We start from the raw sequence: 19,389 nt of genomic DNA on the forward strand, positions 1-19,389 counted from the left end.
TTTGGGCTTAAACCTGAGGGCAAATAGGAGCGACTGAAAGGTTTTCAATGGGGAGTGCCTCGGGCAAGTATGAACTTTATCAGCCCAGCAATGTGGAGACTGGACTGGAATGTGGCAAGAGTGAAAGCAGGAGAACCAGCTGGGGCAGGTGGGGGTACTGCCACAGCTATGTAGCAGTCATAGGGTCGAACCAAAATAATGTCAGTAAAAAACGGAGAGACGTGAACAGATCTGAGATATTCAAGAGGCTGGTAGGGACTGGCTGGATGCGAAAAGGAAGAAAACTTTCAAGTTCTGGTTTAAGCACATGGCTCAGTTAAAGTATGTTCCCTCTAAGCCATGATACCAGTTTGGCAGATCCCCTTTCAGCACGTACTACTCTGCACAGTGGCCGGCTGAATACGTATTTGCACATCACAGAAGCAAGAGTCGCGCCTTTTCCACTCTATCTCCGATTCTAAAAGCTCACTCCGAGTCTAGCTCGATGGCACTGTAAGTGTTCAATAAACGTTCGTTAGGTGATTGCAACTGCATTGAGTCTAAAATAAAATAACTGACGTTTATATATTTTACCCTCATGTCCGCCCGTTTACAGAGAATAACTCGTGAAAAAACAAGTGCCGGGCTCTGGGTGGGTCTCATTCATAATGAAGTTAAGAGCCTCCTTGGGAGTCTCCGGCCCTTAGGCTTCCCGAGAACCCCTTTACCCAGCTCACCTGAGGAAGAAGACCAGGAGCGGGCCCAGGCGACACACAGTGACTCAGACCGTCCCGACTCAGCAGTTCGCCGGCAGCCTTCCAATCGAATCTCCCGCGTCCTTTTCCGCCGGAAGTAACGCTTTGGCTGGGTTTACTCAGAGCCAATCAGAAGAAGGCGCCGCAGAGGGTGGCGCTTAGCCAAGAAATCCTACAAGCTTGTGGGAACGACCATTTTCGTCAAACTGCGGGTAGAGTCTGTGGATCAGTAGTACAGTCCGTAAAGTTGGTTTTGGCGGCGCTGAGCCTCATGGGCGTAGGGATCCCGGGAAAGTGTGGAGCAAGCCTGCGCGCCCTGGGGTCTGGCGGGGTAACTGAAAGAGGGAATGGAAGCCGGATGAAGAGGGTTGAGGGAGCTTTGGAAGCCAGACCCGGCGCTGTCCTAGGGGCTAGCACTACCGAGGGGCGGAGGGGGGAAGGGGGCTTTGGCAGGAGGCAGGAGGGAGGTGGAGCGCGGAGTGGGTTTTCGGGTGCCGGAGAAGAAAGGGGGGTTACTTGAAAGAAAGGACCGGGACTTGGCGGGATTTAGGGACGATGTGGACCCGGGGCGACCTCTGTAATTGATGGGTTGTGCAAGCAACACAGTTTTGGGGTTACCAAAGAACGGAGTATCATAGGGAGTGGTTAGGCTCCATGATGGAGGTGGGTGCAAGGAGCACAGTCTTTGGAGATGGACCCAGCGGTCTGCGACGACGTGCTCCGCTTACTACTGAGTGATCTAGTGCAAGTTCCCGCACCTCTCTGAGCGTCCGTTTCCACATCTGTAGATGGAAATAACAATCAAATACGATGCACAAGATTGCTGTGACGATTGAGTTAGAGGAGATGATGCTTGTGCCTCCCTGCCTCCTGATATACTGGCCTGTAGTGAACCTTCAATAAATTGTCATGGAAGCTGTTATTGCCTTTATGTGGGATTTGCGGAGGGCAGGAGGTGTAGCAATGGAATTGAGGCAGCCAGGGCAGAGTTTGGCGGTGATTATAATGGTGGGGATATAGGGTGACCTGAAGGACAGGTGGGCTTCGGGGGCGCTATAGATAAAGCATGGGCTACAGCGATGAGGTAGGAAGAGGCCCTAGCATGATAAAGGCCGACTTGGGATGTGACCGCAATGACGGTGAGTGCTAAGAAGCAGACGGCACGAGATGAAAGTGGAGTGGAGGCGGTGCCCTCGGGGATGGGGGCGGAGTGGCTGTGGTGACCTGGTTTGGGAGGTGTCTGAGGAGCTGGCTGGCTTTGGGTTTCCCCCGGGAGGAGCCGTTTTGCGGCAGGCGGAGCTGTAGGCTGGGCAGGGCTTAGCCTATGCGCTGCTGCTGGCCTCCTTTTCGCCCTCCCACCCGCACTGCAGCCGCCAGCCTGAGCTATGGGCCCCCGAGCCTTCTTGCTCCTGCTTCTGTCTTTTCTGGCGCCCTGGGCCACCAAGGCCCTCCGGCCGGCCTTAAGGGCCCTCGGCAGCCTACACTTGCCAACAAACCCCACATCCCTCCCGGCTGTAGCCAAGAACTATTCGGTTCTCTACTTCCAACAGAAGGTAAGGGGGAGTGGGGGCTTCGCCTTCCCCGGCCCAACCGCCGGGAACCCTCAGAGCCCGGGCAACGGAGCCTACCTCGAAATTCACACCCCTTGATGCCTGGAATCTCTTCGGTCTTTGGCTCATGTCTTCCAGAAGGTGGTCTCAAATCCCAGTTTTGTTGAATTTTTCTCCTCCCATTACCAATAATTTGGTAGTAGTTCTGGCTCCGTACTCTTGATTCAGGCTGTTCTGCAATTGGACACGGCCGTCACTTCAACTCCGCCTGCTCCCATAGGGTGCCCCAATCCGAACTCCCTTGATCTTCCCTCAAATTCAAATTATTAAATGCCAGCTCTGCTACCTAGTCTGCGGTGATAGTCATCCTTTGCCCCAAGGCTGCCCTAAATACAAATTCTAGTATCTTTACCTATTAGATAATATTGGATAGTTATCCATCCTAAAAACCAGCCTCTCATAAGAGGTCAGCTCAGAGCTGATTTTGTAGCCCTATTATTAAGAATTGTTGAAATCCCTATTCCCCATAAGACTGAACGTGTGTAGCCTATGGTTGTAAAAGGAGTTGTAGGAGCTTGTGGTGGGGGTGGGGATTAGCCTTTCTATGCTTTGTAACGTGATTTTAGAGGTTTTTAGGCTTAATGCCTTTGTGCTTGGCTGCAGCATGAGGCATTCCCCCACAGGTCTTGATGGAAAAGTACATCCTCTGTGAAATGACGAGGAATCCTTACAGTTCAGCATTTCTGAAAGCCTGTGTAAAAATAGGAAAAGATTTGGAAAGGGTTGGGATTAGAAAGAGTGCAAGGGTCTGAAGCTTGGCTTTAGGGGTCAGGTAGAACCAGATTCCACCCTGCTAGCTCTATGACCTTGGGCAGGTTACAGTACTTCTCTGAGCCTAGTTCCTTGATCTCTTGGGGTTTGTGGTGATGGTTAAGTGAGAGCAGATAACGTGTTCCTAGCAGAGTATCTGGCCTCAAGTAGGCACTCATATAATATGTGGTTATAGACCTACGTGAAATTTTGTTGTTGTTGATTGTGTAGAGACGAGGCTCACTATGTTGCCCAGGCTAGTCTTAAACTTGTGGACTCAATAATCCTTCTGCATCAGCCTCCCAAAGTGTTGGGATTACAGGCTTGAGCCACTGAGCCCAGCCCTTATATGAATTTTGAATGGGAATTTGTGGTAGAGGGATGTCATAGACTTCCAGAATAACTTAGAAATAATTTTAAAAATTTTTTTATTTTTAAAAATAGAGATGGAGTTTTGCCATGTTGCCTAGGCTGGTCTTGAACTCCTGGGCTCAAGCTATGTCCCAAAGGGCTGGGATTGCAGGCATGTGCCACTGTGTGCAGCCAAGAAACAATTTTTAACCCAGACATTTGAGTTCAAGTTTATGAGGAAGATAAAACATTTTAATTTTACCAGGGATACCAGGAAATAGTCTTTTTTCTCAGGCAACTCCCTTAAATTAATTCTCTAGGCATGATTCCCTCATTTGTAAATTGGGAGGGTTGGGACAAAGACCAATGTGTTTCACACTTTACTGAGGAAAATTAAGGGCTCTTTGGGGAGCTGTTTCAGAGGGAAAGTGGATGAAGGCTGAAGCGGAGGCCAAATTAGGTGTTCCAATACCCCCCTCTTGGATCTCTTTTGGCTTTTATCTGTTTTATATGCTGGGATTTTATATACAACTATTTGCAGAGCTCAACTGCTAAAGTAAAATGGGGAGAGGACTATTGGAATGGAAGATCTCTAAAATCCCATTGGGATTGGTGAAAAAGAGAGCTATCAGCAGAAAAGGAGAGAGTGAAAGAGTGAAAGGGTGGAAGGGAACAAATTATTTGTTAGTACCTTAGTTCCTACTTTATGTTCCTTTATTGTAGATTCCTTTCTTGGCCACCACACTCCTTAGAAATACAATTCAAACACCTTGGCATGGGAATCCATTGTTCCTTACTATGAAACCCTAGCTGGTCATTCCAACTTTATATTCTGCCATAATCCCCCATCCCAGCTCCCACTTTTAGCAACCTAACAGACTCAAGTGACTTTTACTGTGTCAGAAATTGTTTGGAATAACATCCCTCTTCTCCACTATTTAAACTCATACTTCTATTCCTGCAGAAATGTCACCTCTTCTGTGAATCTGACTATTTTAAGGCAATTTAGTTGATCTTTTTTCATCCTGCTCATTTCTATATTGTAGGTGTCCCTCTAGCTAGTTAGTACTCTACAATACCTAGAAGAGCCTATAAAAAAGTATAAAGCACAAAATAGCTGTTGAGAAACTGAATGCATGATTATCCAAAAAGAACCTAAACAAAGGCTACCATCATTTAATTGTCACAAATCATTTTTTATTTTTTTTTATCTTTTACTTTAGTTCTTTATTAATTACTTTTTCCTCCTTTTTCAAAGTCTTCAAATATTGATTTAGGTAGGAATATTTGATTTCTTTTACCTGACATAACTGAATTAGGAGACCAGAGAAAGGATAGTACATCACTTGGGCACATCAAGGCTCTGGGTACATGTGTAGTATGTGTGGTATCAGTGTCATAAAGGGCTCTCTGGAATGTGTGGCTTGTGGTTACAATGTTGCATGCTTATTATCTTGTACCTCCCACCTGAGCCCCTCAGGCTAGAATGTGAGTCCCGAATCACACATTTTAGTGTGTGATATAGTCAAGAGGGAGAATGGGTCCTTGTCAGGCCATCTTTTTTTCTCAGTGGTAAAATTGGGAGCAATATCTATTATATTGTCAGGGTGTGTGTCTGTGTGTTTCTCTCTCTACAAGAGAGATTTTTATTAAGGAATTGGCTCATGCAATTGTGGAGGCTTAGTAAGTCCAAAATCTTCAGGGAAGGTTGGTAGGCTGGAAACCCAGGGGAGAGTTGCAGTTTGGATGCACAGGCATTCTGCTGGCAGAATTTCTTCTTGCTTAGGGGAAGTCAGTCTTTTTTTTTTTTTGAGTTGGAGTTTAGCTCTGTTGCCCAGGCTGGGGTGCAGTGGCGAGATCTCGGCTCACTGCAGCCTCTGCCTCCCGGGTTCAAGCAATTCTCCTGCCTTAGCCTCCCGAGTAGCTAGGATTACAGGTGCTTGCCACCACGCCTGGCTAATTTTTGCAGTTTTAAAAATACAGACAGGGTTTTACCATGTTGGCCAGGCTGTTCTTGACCCCCTGACCTCAAGTGATCCACCTGCCTCAGCCTCCCAAAGTCAGGGGAAGTCAAACTTTGTTCTATTAAAGCCTTAAACTGATTAGATAAGGCCCACCCAAATTATGGAGGGTAAAGTCCATTGATTTAAAGTCCACTGATTTAAATGTTAATCTCATCCAAAAAATACCTTCACAAAAACATCTAGAGTGATGGTTGACCAAATAGCTGGGCACCATGGCCTATAAAGTTGGCATGTAAAATTAATCATCACATCCACCAAAGTTGTTGTCAGAGTTCAGTGTGGTAACCCATGAAAGCCACATGGATGGTGCATAGAACATGGTAGGAATTTAGGCCGGGCGCGGTGGCTCAAGCCTGTAATCCCAGTATTTTGGGAGGCCGAGACGGGCGGATCATGAGGTCAGGAGATTGAGACCATCCTGGCTAACACGGTGAAACCCTGTCTCTACTAAAAAATACAAAAAACTAGCCGGGCGTGGTGGTGGGTGCCTGTAGTCCTAGCTACTTGGGAGGCTGAGGCAGGAGAATGGCGTGAACCCGGGAGGCGGAGCTTGCAGCGGAGCTTGCAGTGAGCTGAGATCCAGCCACTGCACTCCAGCCTGGGCGACAGAGCAAGATTCCGTCTCAAAAAAAAAAAAAAAAAAAAAGAACATGGTAGGAATTTAAACAACTTAATGGAACAAATGTTAGTTCCTTTACAACTGTGTCCTGAAAATTCACTCTCATCCAAATGCATGACAATAGTGGTAAAGGCTCTTCTGAAAACTGAGTACCCCACCATTCCTATTTAACTGCTGATCATTGTTTCTGTTAGAAGTCTGTGTTTTGGCCCAGCATTGAGCTCATGGTCACTGACTCCTGCAGCTCCTTCCTCATCTGCTATGAGGGGATCACATCAGTGGGCTAAGCTATTTAAATTTACATACGTCCTTTATAATTCTGCTTTCAATTCCTGTTCTAGGTTCCCCTTTCCCACTTTTGTCACAGTGGCCCTGATGTCTAGTAAAATGTTATGTCTAGCTATGTTAGGCACCTTGGAAGGCCATGTTGATAAAGATCTTGTTCCTCCTTCTTTAAATTTTTCTTCCCGTTTCTCCTCTTCTTGTCTGTTCATCTACTGATGGCCTTCCCCTTAGGCCTGGAGTATCCTGTCGGAAATATTATGTGAATTCAGAACCGATTTATGTGTTTGGTGATACAGAATCATTTTAGAAGGGGCCTTAGTGAATATGTAGCCTCCCCCTTAGATATGATGGATTGACCTTGATCTAAATTATAGAGCGTCAGAAACTTGATAGAGCTTGAATAGGAGGGTGGTTCAAAGCACAGCTTTTAGTGTTGGGTGTGGTGGCTCACCCCTGAAATCCTAGCATTTTGAGAGGTCGGGAGGATCACATGAGGCCAGGAGCTAGCGACCAGGTTGGGCAACATAGTGAGACCCTATCTCTACAAAAAAATAAAAAACAACAACAAAACCCAAAGCATATCATTTAGAGGCAAACAGGTTTGAGAACAAGTTCTGTTTCTGCCACTACCTGAGTAAGTTACTCAGAGGCAGCTCCTATTTTCATAATCAGCAAAATGGAGATAATTATATTACCTATCCCATAATTTTGTTGTAAAAAGAGGTGGTATGTGTAAAGTGCTTATTTAGCACAGTGCATAACACTTAGTAAACTATAAATGATAAACATTTTTATTTTGCCGTTTCCTAATGTACATGGTTTTAATTAACCCCTTCACTTTTTTTAAATCAATAGGATTACAATAATCAATACTTTAACAGACTTGTGGCCTAGGAATTAACCTTTTTTCTTGCTTGAAATCATTCTTTTCACACAAAATTCTGTACATAAAAAGAAGCATATGAAACTATTTCTATTTTTCTTTCTATGCTATTTTAAGTGTTGATAAAGTGTTGGGGGGAAATAATGAATTTACCCTTTTAGGTTTTTGGAAGTAGCTGCTTCTCTTGATAATAATAGTAAATCTAACACTGTCTTTCTGATAGCTGAGTTTTAAATTTCTTGCTAACTAATGCTAAAATTTAATTTCAGTAAAAATTAACTTTAAGTTATTCACTGTCTTGTTTATATTCCTCTGTCAGCACATTGCAGGGACTTTGTGCTTTAGAGAATTTAGACTTTTAAAACATTTTCAAAGTTTGGGTTCTAGGATCAACCCTGCCAGTAATTCACATCATACTCTTGGGCAAGTTGCTTAACCCTCTAGATCTCATTGTACTAATTTGTAAGCTAAATGGATTGGATCTGCTAATCTCTGATATACCTAGTATTCTGTTCACTGAGTGCCTCCTGTTTATTGGGCACTGCATGAGGAGCAGTGGCAATGCAGGTACAAGTTTTGTTTTTTGCCAGAACATTAATTGTCTTTGGTGAATTGGACCTAAACAACTTTACTGTCTTGACTTTGAAGAAGACACAGACCCATAACATATAAAGTGTTTTTAAATTAAAAAGTAGTCACCTCTTCAATTGATACAATATTTATAACGTTGCATAGTTGATCTATTTTATAATATAATAGAACATTGTGTTTATGATTTTGAAGTTTGCTTGGTTGTGGGTCTATTGGAGAAGAAAGGAGCATCATAGGTAAGGAGAATACCTTGATGGTAGATCTTGTTTGTCTTCGTTCCTAGTGCTTTGGATGGTACTTCTTTTTACTTTTTTTATGTGGTTCTGACAGAATATGGTACTTCTTAATAAAGATATTATGAATTGAAAAAATTGACTGTAAATTAAAATGAATAAGGAGTAAGAGATGAAAGTAAAATGACATATGTAGTGTAAATGTGTCTAATGCATTATTAATGATAATAATTTACTACAATTTATTGAATTGTACCCTAAATATTATCCTAAGTACTTAATAGACATTCACTTATTTAATCCTTATTACTGTTCTGTGAGGTAGATGCTATTATTCCATTTTGTAGGCAAGAGAACGATCCTTTTTGTTTGTTTGTTTTTAGACAGGATCTTGCTCTGTCACTCAGGATGGAGTATAGCCATGTGATCATAGCTCACTACAGCCTTGAACTTCTGAGCTCAAGTGATCCTTCCACCTCAGCATCCTGGGTAGCTGGGACTAAAGGTGTACACCGCAATGCCTGGCTAATTTTTGAATCTTTTTGTAGAGATGGGATCTCGTTATGTTGCCCAGGCTGGTCTTGAACTCTTGTTCTCAAGCTGTCCTCCTAGCTTGGTGTCCCAAAGTGCTAGGATTCCAGGCATGTGCCGTCAAACTCGGTGAGCAAGAGAACTATCATATAGAGAGGTTAAATTATTTTACTGAGCTATACTGCTTATCTGTACCATTTTGTTTTTCTGAAATTAAACTGATGAATTTCTAGTTCTGAAATGAATGCCATTACCTTGCTTGCATTATCCAGGAAAGGTTAGGTTTTGCTGCTATAGTAAAATGTATAAATTTCGGTCACTTAACCTAACAAAGTATATGACCCTTACTGTCATAAACTTCCAATTGAATGAGCAGGGGGCTGTGCTCCTGCTTTCACTCAGGGACTAAGTGGTTGTTCGGGGTTTCCTTTTTAGCATATGCTTTCATGAACACTTAACAGTGGAAAAAGAACATGGAAGATCTTATATAAATGCTCCAAAATGGAAATTAAATTACTTATGTCACTTCTCACAATTCCTTGGCTAGAACTGGTTAAATGACTGTACCCAATCACAGGATAAGGAGACAAAAAGTCTTGGCTTTGTAGTGCCTAGACAGACAGGACTAATGACTACCATACTCAGTCAGTCACTTACCCACCCACCCACCTACCTACCTACCTACCTACCTACCTACCTACCTACCTACTCAGTGCTGATCCAGTATCTTTTATATGTCAGGCACTGGGCTAGGTCCTGGCCAGGCAGAGATGACTGTATCCTGAAGGAGCTCAAATTGTACCTGTTGACCATTCCAATTGCATATACTCCAACTTATATCTAGCACTGAAGATTTTGTAATGTCTTGGCATTCATCTGACTCCAACACACAGATTGCTTTAAGAAATAGCCCCGAAGTGAGGTGAATTTTTAAAATGTTTTCTTGCTTAACTTGTCATCATTATAATAGTTTACTGACCTGTTGTGTATATACATTAAAGCACATGATAAAAAGGAACTTATTTATTAATACCATCATTCAGTAATTAAAAATAATTATTTTGCCTATCTTTATTATAATAAAAGAAACAAAATTGATTTAGAGATTTTTGTAATCTTAAGTGTGCTTTGGTAAGTGTGCCGATCCAGTATCTTTTCTGTGTCAGGCACTGGGCTAGGTCCTGGCCAGGCAGAGATGACTATATCCTGAAGGAGCTCAAATTGTACTTGTTGACCATTCCAATTGCATATACTCAAACTTATATCTAGCACTGAAAATTTTGGTAAGTGTTGAGTAATTGTTAATTAAAAAGAATAATTCTATGTTGAAAATTTTTATTATGTATTTAAAATCTGTTTAAAAATATGTATGTAATTGGATAATTTATAATTATAATTTTGTAAAAATATTTTTTCTTTCTGGTTCATAATTTAAAAAATCCTAGGTATTGTTTATGAGTAGCGAATGAATGAACATTTATTGATTATCTACTCTGAGCTCAATATTATGCTAAACTCTTTTACATCTTTTTAAAATTATTATTAATATAATCGCTTTTTGAAATAGATGGTTTAATTGAAGCTCATAGAGGTTTAAGTGTCTTAATCAAGCTATTAAACGACAATATTGTGAGTCACGTTTTTATCTGTTTCTTTCAAGATCTATGATCTTCATTGACATCATGATGCCTCTGTAATCTAAGCAGTAGTAACAAAACTGATGTCTCTGTGTCCACTTATTAGTTCATAGTCAGCCTTTACAGCAATCCTGTGAGGTACATATCCTTACAGAAATATCAAAGGAAGAAACATCCAAAAATATCCCATTTGTAAATATCCTGGTTTTTCAGTCCCAAACTGCAAATAACTTGTGGTATGTCTCTAAAATGGAATATTGTTAGCTCCAGAAATTATGGTCTTAAAGTATTTTGACAATGTGATAAAATGTTTATGCATTAATAATAAATGAAAAAAGCAAAATAGAAAATGAATGTTCAATGTGTGTCTAAATTCATTTACCGAATTTTTTATTAGGTGCCTACTATATTCGAAGCATTGGGGAAAGAGCATTCTAGGCATGGGGAAAAACATTCTAGGCACAGGAAATGTCTAGACAGGGAAGATCAAGTGCAAAAACCCTGAGGTAGGTGTGCGCCCGGTGGGAGGAACTGTAGGGAGGACGGTATGTCTGGAGGGACATGCCCAAGGGAGAAAGTAATAGAGGAGCACAGAAGGGAGGTTCAGGGGGCCAGATAATGCGAGGACATCTGGGCCATTGTAAGGAATTTGGCCACAAATCAAAATGAGATGAGAAGCCTTTGGAGCTTTAGGGCCAGAAGAATGACATACTCTGATTAATAAGTCTTAGGAAACACTTTGGCTATTGTGTTGAGAATAGACTATGGAGGGGAAAGGGGGAAAACAGAAAGACCAGGTTGTTGCAAAAGTTCAGATTAGAGACGATGGTGGTTTGGATTAGTGTGGTAGCGGTGGAGGCTGAGAAGTGCTCAGATTCTGGATATTTTTGAAGGTGTAGCTGAGGTGTAGTTGATGAAGTAGATGTAGGGTGTGAGATAAAGAGTCGAAGATGACTCCAAGGTTTTTGGCCTGAGCAGTTAAAAGGTTGGAGTTGTCATTTACTAAGATGGGGAAGGCTGCAGAAGGAGTAGGTTTGGGGAAGCAAGGAGAAGAGGAACTTGGTTTCAGGAATGATATTGAATCAAGAATTTAGAAAAAAGGTGGGGCAAGTAATACAAATTTGAAGCTGTCAGTATACAGATGATATGTAAAACCATGAGATTGAAGAGAGCAACAAAGGAGTTAGTGAAGATGGTCTTTTCTTTTAAAGGTGATCTTCTCAACACTGCCTATTTAGAAGTCAGGGAAATGGGGAACCAGTTAAGGAGACTGAGAAGGAACAGTTGGAGGAGGAAAACCAGGAGGCTGTGATACCCTGATTACTTAATGAAGAAAGCATTTCAATAAGAAGGTAACCAATAGTGCCTAAATAAATGACTGGGAATTGGCCACTTGATTTAGCAATGTGGAGGGAGGTTATGGTGACCTTGACAGCAATTTCCTTGGAGGGTAGGTGGAGGCGAAAGCCTCATTGGAGTGCATGCAAGAGAGAGTGGGAGAAGCTGTATTGAGACCACGGGTGTGGTAATCTTTTGAGGAATTTTGCTGCGAAGGGGAGCAGAAATATGGTGCGACAGATGGAGGGGAAGAGGGTTCCCATTTTTAAGATGGGAGAAATAATGGAATGTATACTAAGGGAAATGAGCCGCAAGCGTGAGAAAGTGATGGAACAAGAAAGAAATAGAAATGCTAGTGGGAGATCTTAGGTGAGAGGAAATGGGATCTAGTTGAAAAAACAAGAACATGAACAGTTTGACCATAGTCAAACTGGGTTAGGCACATCATATATGCACAGATGAAGGTAAGAAAGTGGTATGGTAGTGAGAGCTTGTGTGCTGTTTTTCAGAATGCTTCTCTTTTCCCAGTGAAATAAGATGGAAGGTCATCAGCTGAGAATGAGAAAGGGAGAGGACAAAAATGCTCCTCTAGCAGAGAAGGAAAGTAAATGCACTAGAGACATATGGTTTGATTGCAGGGCAGCTTTTGTAACTTTGTAAGGCCATTTGATGTAACTGTCATGTAAGTTAGTAAGGCCATTTGATGTGGCTGTATGTTTCTCTAGCTACATTCAGTTTCTTGGGTGTGGTTGTGGAGTTGGTGAATTTCACTTTTGCCAAGTGGAGAACAAGGTGAGAGAGGCCTGGATAGTGAGAACTGCATGCAAGGGAGTGATTAAAGCCCCTTGTTGCAGCCCCTGTTACTGCCTCCCCTGACAGCTAGAAGAGTAAACCAGTTGGTCCTCCTAGCTTCCTGCAGTTCCCCCTCCAGTACAGCTCCCATGGGTTGTCACATAAATCACCTCTCCCTCCAGTTAAATCACTGTTCTGTTCAGAAACTGCAACAACTCTTTATTGTTTGCTTTATTAAGAACAAAATCCTGTAGCATTTAAGGCCTTGCAATCTATGGCCCTAACTGCCTTTCCATTTTGCTAATCTATTCACCACATATGCCCATTTCTTTCCTGTCTATGAGTTAATCCACATTGTTCCCTTTGCCTGGAATCTCTCTCTCCCATGGGTCTTACCTCTTTTATCAATCCCATTCCGTTTTTTAACCCCTGCCTCTAACACTGCCTCCTTCAGGAGCTGTTTTTTTTTTTTCTTCTGCTTCTGCTGCTCCTGCTGCTGCATCGTCTTTGGCTGCTCCTGCAGCTTCCTCTGCTGCTTCTGCCTCTGCTTCTGCCTCTGCCTCCTCCAGGAGCTGGCGTCATCCTCCTCCTCTTCCTCCTCCTCCTCCTTCTTCTTCTCACTTCCTCTTCTTTCTTTCTCTTCCTCCCCCTCCTTCCTCCTTCCCTCTTCCTCCTCCTTCTTCCTCTTTTTTTTTTTTTTTGAGACAGAGTCTTGCTCTGTCACCCAGGCTGCAGTGCAGTGGTGTGATCGTAGCTCATTGCAGACTTGGCCTCAAACTCCTGGGCGCAGGTGAACCTCCTGCCTCAGGCTCTTGAGTAGCTGAGACTAAAGGCATGTGCCACCATGCCTGGCTATTTTTTTTTTTTTTTTTGAAAGAAATGGGGTCTTGCTGTGTTGCCCAGGCTGGTCTTGAACTTCTGGCCTCAAGTGAGCTTTCCATCTCCACCTCACAAAGTGTTGGGATTACAGGTGGGAGTCACTGCATCCAGCCCGTTTTTAAATCTCCTGGACAGTGTGTGATTGGTCAAATCTTTTTTTATACTTTTATGGCACATGTCTTATTCTAGCCTGTGTTATATATAATCTTTTATACTCCTCTCTTATTCTACATTTAAAGCAGGAATCCTGTCTTGTAAACATCCATACTTCTCCATAGCACATGTGACATTGTTTTTCCTAGAGTATTGTTTTCACAAATCTGATGAATCTCTATCTTTCCCCCTCCTTCTCTCCCATTTTTCTACGCACTGAGGTAAGGAAGGTATGTGTATATGGAGGAGGGGAAGGGTAAGGAAACTTGAATCCTAGCTGTCTCACATCCTTTGGAGAGCACGATAGAATGTCAGATAAAGACACCCCTACCTGTTTTAATTTTCTTATTTTGGTGATCTGGAAGCTGTGGCTAGAAGTTTGTGCTTTTCCTTCTTCCAACATGTATACAGAGAAAGGATTAAGGGAGGGAATGCTGCCTATCTTGCTTTTTCTTTGTTTTGTGTATGGGTGAGGGCTGGGATGAAGAATGAACACAATGAGAAAAATGTTCCTTACAGGCCACTTTTGTGGTAATTGTGTACCACCTGTATTTATTATTAGAGTGTTACAGTAAGCTTTTTATGATTTTGGTTTTTTATTTGCAAATGGAAGCCACTTAACTGTGTCTATTTATAAATCCTTACTTTCTATGGCATACATGTTAGTTCAAGTTGCCCTGTGGTGCTGCAGCTGGAGAGAAGCAGCAGCTGTGTCTCTGTCAAGCCCATGATGCTATCTTCCCTGCTGCTCATGTTGTGGAGATTGCCCATATGGGTTAGGAGAAAACAGATTTGTTAAAGGCAGATTTCCTTGGAAGCTTTCTCTGAGCAGCCCTGCAATTTGGTTGTATGATATGTATGGGCAGAAAGGTGCAATACTTTTTCTCACCCATCATAAGGGTCATGGTCAACATTCCTATAATAAATTACAGGTTAACAAGAGAAAAGCGTAACAAGTTTATTTAAGCACAGTTTTATGTGACATGGGAGTCTTCAGAAATGAAGACCCAAAAAACTCAGGGAAAAATCTTCATTTTTAGGCTTACGATTGATGAAGAATGGACAGTCCTGTAGAAATGTGATGGAACAAAAAGGGAATGATCCTAGTGATAATAGTCTGAATGGGGAAACTCAGCAAAGTCTATCTGTTCTGATTCTTCTTGGTCTCTTTGTGTGGCATTCTTTCTCCCTGTATGTAGTGTCAGACCCCTTTCAGAATAAAGGTCCTAAGATCAGCTATGAGACAAGGTAGGTCAGATAATTTCTTTTTAGCCAGCTCCTACACAGAAAGGAAGGGGAAGGTTAAATTTCATTTTTCTGGGCTTCATGACTGGCTTTCGGGAGGAAGGGTCCTAGTTTCTATTACCTGCCTTGGTGGAGAAAGAGGAGCAGGAGAGAGAAAGACAGAAGAGGGCCAGAAGGAGACTTCGCTTCTGAGACTCTTCCAGTGTTCTTCAGTTCAAAGTACTCCCAAGGAACAATACTTTGATAACAATGAAGTATCACCCTATGATAGTTGACATCATATCAATACTTTGGGGTATTGTTTTCTGAGCCCCAACAGATAACAGTGAAGTATTACTCTATGATAGTTGATATAACAGTTACACAGTAAAACAGCACAGTCATACATTCATTTAAAAATGTTTGTTGAACTCTTCCTTTGTGCCATACTCCGAGTTAATAGCTAGGGATAAATGGAAAGCAAACATAGGCCTCATGCAACTTACAGTTTACTGAGAAAGAAGATAGTCATAAGTAATTATAAGTGTGATGTATGCTTTAAGAAAGTACGAGATGTCTATAATGAGGTCCTAAGTCTGGAGTATTAGGGAATCCTGTAGATGGCAATGATGTTAAAGGAGAGACCAGAAAGATAATTAGGAGTGAGCTAGAAGAAGGGAGATGATAAAGATTTCTGTCAAGGTAGAAGGTATATCATGTACAAGATCCTAAGGTAGGAAAGACCAGGCTGTGTTGGAGGAACTGAAAAGAGATCAGTAAGACTGAGATGGGGGCATCAAAGATGATGACCTTGGAGGTGGGCTTCCAACACTGTGAGGTCAGTATTGTCATTATTTCCATTTGCATATACACGGTGTGGATATTCCTTCTTTGTAGCTTTCATTGACTTTAAGAGCATAGCTTGGTGTTGAGATGCTGTGGGATAGAACACAGTTGATCAGAGTATGGTTGTTTTGTATTCATCTTGTGATGGCACTGAATAAATGCACGTTTATCTTTTACCCTGTGGGGAGTTACTACAGTTTTATAGAGGAAAAAGGGCTCAGAGGCTGAAGTGATTTATGCATGTTTGCATAGCTGATAAGTGATAGAGCCAGGATTTAAACCTGTCTCTGTCAACATCACAGCCCTTGTACTATGTTGCCTCTATATTTCAGAAATAGAAGGTTTTACAGTTCATGGCTTATATTTAATTCATGTAGTTCAACCAAGAGTGGTTCACATCTATAATTACGGCATTTTGAGAGGCTAAAGTAGGAGGATAACTTGAGACCAGGAGTTTGAGACTAGCATGAGGAAGAAAGCAAGACCCTGTCTTTAAAAAAAATACAAAAATTAGCCAGGCATGGTGGTGTGCACCTGTGGTCTCAGCTACTTGGGAGGCTGGGGCAGGAGGATCACTTGAGCCTTGGAGGTCAAGGCTGCAGTGAGCTGATTGCACCACTATACTCCAGCATGGGCGACAGAACAAGACCCTGTCAAAAAATTTAAGAATTAAAAAATTCAGGTAGTTCATGGCTGATTTAGAGATATTAACCCATATTAGACAGTAATAAAGTTGAAGAATAAGCAGAATTTTAATTCTCCTAATACTGGGTTGGATAATTTTGGACAGCAAAAATATAATGGAGATTTAAATTATACAGAACTTTCTTCTGACTTTGACTTTGTGTTACAGAAAGAAGAGGTTTAAATTAATGGGAACTATGTTAGCATCAGAAGGGGACTATGAAAACTTCTAAAATAACACTATGAGTTATTTTGGGTAGCTCCATAAATTCATTGAGTAAAGGATGTTAAGAGACCTCCATTGACCATCACAAAAATGTCCTATTCAAGGGAATAAAGGAGGATGCATCATTGGTGAGGCAAGAGTGAAGTCACTACTATAGAACTTTGTCTCCTGAAGCTTGGTGCTCAGTCCATGAGCAAATTATCCATTTTAAGCTTTCCCAACAGTTTGTGTATAAAATTTGGTTTGGAATAAGTTATAGAGTTTGTGTAAAAGTCTCTAATCCAAGCTGCTGGACTGGTCACTGACATGTATTCATCTTTCACTCTTGGAAGAGTGGAAGGTCCTTGCATGTCCCTCTCTTGCATTCTGCTTTTGAAAGTCTACCAGCTCTTAGATTAGGGAGTCAAATCTAGTTAACTGTACCTAAGCATTTTATTTTCTTTAAAAGCCTGGAGACTGGTCTTATTTTTAGCATGTTGTTTAGAATAAAAATACATCATTCTATTTAATAAAGTATATAATTTAAAAGGATATTAGACTGAAAATTTAAGCTAGTCTCCTTAACCACATTTATGAGAAGACTGGCTGTTTGGACCATGATTGTAGTTGTATTATTCTGTCATCTAAGGGGAAATAAATAGTCCCTTGAGAAGTGGATTTATAATCTTCAGTATATGGAACAATAAAAGTGATGTCACAGATTATTTAAAAAATAAAATATCCAAAGCACTCATGTTATATTTCTGCAATATGTACCATTCCTCATAGCTCAGTTATTTATACAATGATAAATGTATATTTGAAGGGGTGGCCTGCCCCTCCACACCTGTGGGCGTTTCTCATCAGGTGTGGAACGGGAAACTTGAGACAAGAAAGAGACACAGAGACAAAGTATAGAGAAAGAAAAGTCGGCCCCGGGGACTGGCGCTCAGCATACGGAGGACCTGCGCCAGCACCGTTCTCTGAGTTCCCTCAGTATTTATTGATCATTGTCTTTACCATCTCAGAGAGGGGGAAGTGGCAGGACAATAGGGTCATAGTAGGGAGAAGGTCAGCAAGAAGACATGTGAATAAAGATCTCTGTGTCATGAATAAGTTTAAGGAAAAGTGCTGTCCTTTGATGTGCATATATGCAAACATCTCCATAAACATTTTCAGTGCATAAAGAGCTGCGTTGCCGCTAGCATATCCCACCTCCCGCCCTAAAGTGTTTTTCTCCTATCTCAGCAAATAGAACATACAATCGGGTTTTACACCAAGACATTCCATTGCCCAGGGATGGGCAGGACACAGATGCCTTCCTCTATCTCAACTGCAAAGAGGCCATCCTTCCTCTTTTGCTAATCCTCCTTAGCACAGACCCTTTACGGGTGTCGGGCTAGGGGATGATCAGGTCTTTCCCTTCCCACGAGGCCGTATTTCAGACTATCACATGGGGAGAAACCTTGGACAATACCTAGCTTCCCTAGGCAGAGGTCCCTGAGGCCTTCCGCAGTGTTTATGTCCCTGGGTACTTGAGATTAGAGAATGGTGATGACTTTTAACAAGCATACTGCCTTCAGGCACTTGTTTAACAAAGCACAGGCTGCACAGCCCTGAATCCATTAAACCTTGATTGGACACAGCACTTGTCTCTTCAAGGACAGGGTTGGGGGTAGGGTTACAGATTAACAGCATGTCAAGGCAGAATAATTTTTCTTAGTACAGAACGAAATGGAGTCTCTTATGTCTACTTCTTTCAACATAGACAGAGTAACAGTCTGATCTCTCTTTTCCCCACAATATTAAATATATATTACACATGTCACAGCATTGGTGACTGTAACTGAACAGAAAGGAAAAAGAAAAGCATGTCATTTACCGGGCTACATCATATTTGGTGTATAAGAGGTTCTTACTGTCACCAAGACACCACTCTGTTTCTGTTATCTGTTCTAAGATAGCTGCCATTAAAAAAGTAATTTTACTTTGCAAGTCATGGTTTCTTAAGTGACCACTCAGAACAAATTGCTGAAGTTTTATATCATATTTTTTCTTTCACATGATAATATTGGGCACTGATGACATACATTGTTTGAACTGGGAGGTGTGTGCTAGTAATACCTTGCAAAATATATTAGTAATAAATCAAGCCCTTACTTCCTGCAGGCTCTTGCTGGGCACTTGCACACATGTATTATCCAACTAAATCGTTCCAAGACTCCTCTGGTAGGTGTTATTTTTTTCATTCTGCATTTGAGAAAACAAGCCCAAAGCCATGAGCTTGGTTAAGTAGCTAATAAATGGCCAAGATGGCACTGAAAGTCAGATCTGTCTGCAAATTCCCTTCTCTTTCCACTACATCAGAACATTTGTGATCTTCAGAAGGAGAAAAAACAGGGTTTTAAAAGGTGTCCTTGGTATATATTAAATTTTATTAGTGCAAAAGTATGTTGTTTATGTGCTTAAGACTTGATACAACTGGATTTTTTGTAGTTGTTGTTGAGACAGGGTCTCACTGTGTCTCCCAGGTGGGAGTGCAGTGGTGTGATCATGGCCCACTGCAGCCTCGACGTCCCGGGCTCAATCGATTCTCCCATCTCAGCTTCCTGAGTAGTTTGACTCCAGGTATGCTCATCATGCCTGGCTAATTTTTGTATTTTTTTGTAGAGGTGGGGTTTCTACAGGTTGCCCAGTTGGTCTCAAATTCCTGGGCTCAAGTGATCCTCCTATCTCAGCCTCCCAAAGTTCTGGGATTACAGGCCTGAGCCACCGTGCCCAGCACGAATGACATTTTTGATAAGTTTTCCTGATGGCATGTGACTAGCATGTTTGGCCAGCATCATTGTGATTGAATAACCTAATTTAAACCAGGAACTACAACCCAAACAATGGCTGTGATTCAGCAGATAGGAAAGTAAGGAAGTACTTGTTATCGTTTGTCAGTGAATTTATATTTTTATGCAGTTTGAACTGTGGGTCACGCTGCAGACACTGTCCTTTAAAACTGTCGGAAATCT

The 19,389-nt window shown here is 41.8% G+C and overlaps 2 protein-coding genes across 4 annotated transcripts in view; one reads left to right on the forward strand and one right to left on the reverse strand.

The window, feature by feature from the left end:
- Nucleotides 1–844, reverse strand: part of DDIAS (DNA damage induced apoptosis suppressor) — a 34,086-nt gene extending 33,242 nt beyond the window's left edge. For all 3 annotated transcript variants that reach the window (XM_010362875.2, XM_030917974.1, XM_030917973.1), the window contains exon 1: nt 717–844. The gene's annotated coding sequence lies outside the window, so the exon portion shown is untranslated. The remainder of the gene's footprint in view (nt 1–716) is intronic.
- A 1,076-nt stretch (nt 845–1,920) lies between these two features.
- PRCP (prolylcarboxypeptidase) overlaps nt 1,921–19,389 on the forward strand; it is an 82,067-nt gene continuing 64,598 nt past the window's right edge. Inside the window, exon 1 of the mRNA XM_010362877.2 lies at nt 1,921–2,287. Within this exon, the coding sequence (XP_010361179.1) occupies nt 2,120–2,287 (168 nt within the window). The 5' untranslated portion in view covers nt 1,921–2,119. The remainder of the gene's footprint in view (nt 2,288–19,389) is intronic.

This window comes from Rhinopithecus roxellana, chromosome 15, assembly GCF_007565055.1.
Source record: "Rhinopithecus roxellana isolate Shanxi Qingling chromosome 15, ASM756505v1, whole genome shotgun sequence".
Taxonomy (NCBI): domain Eukaryota; kingdom Metazoa; phylum Chordata; class Mammalia; order Primates; family Cercopithecidae; genus Rhinopithecus; species Rhinopithecus roxellana.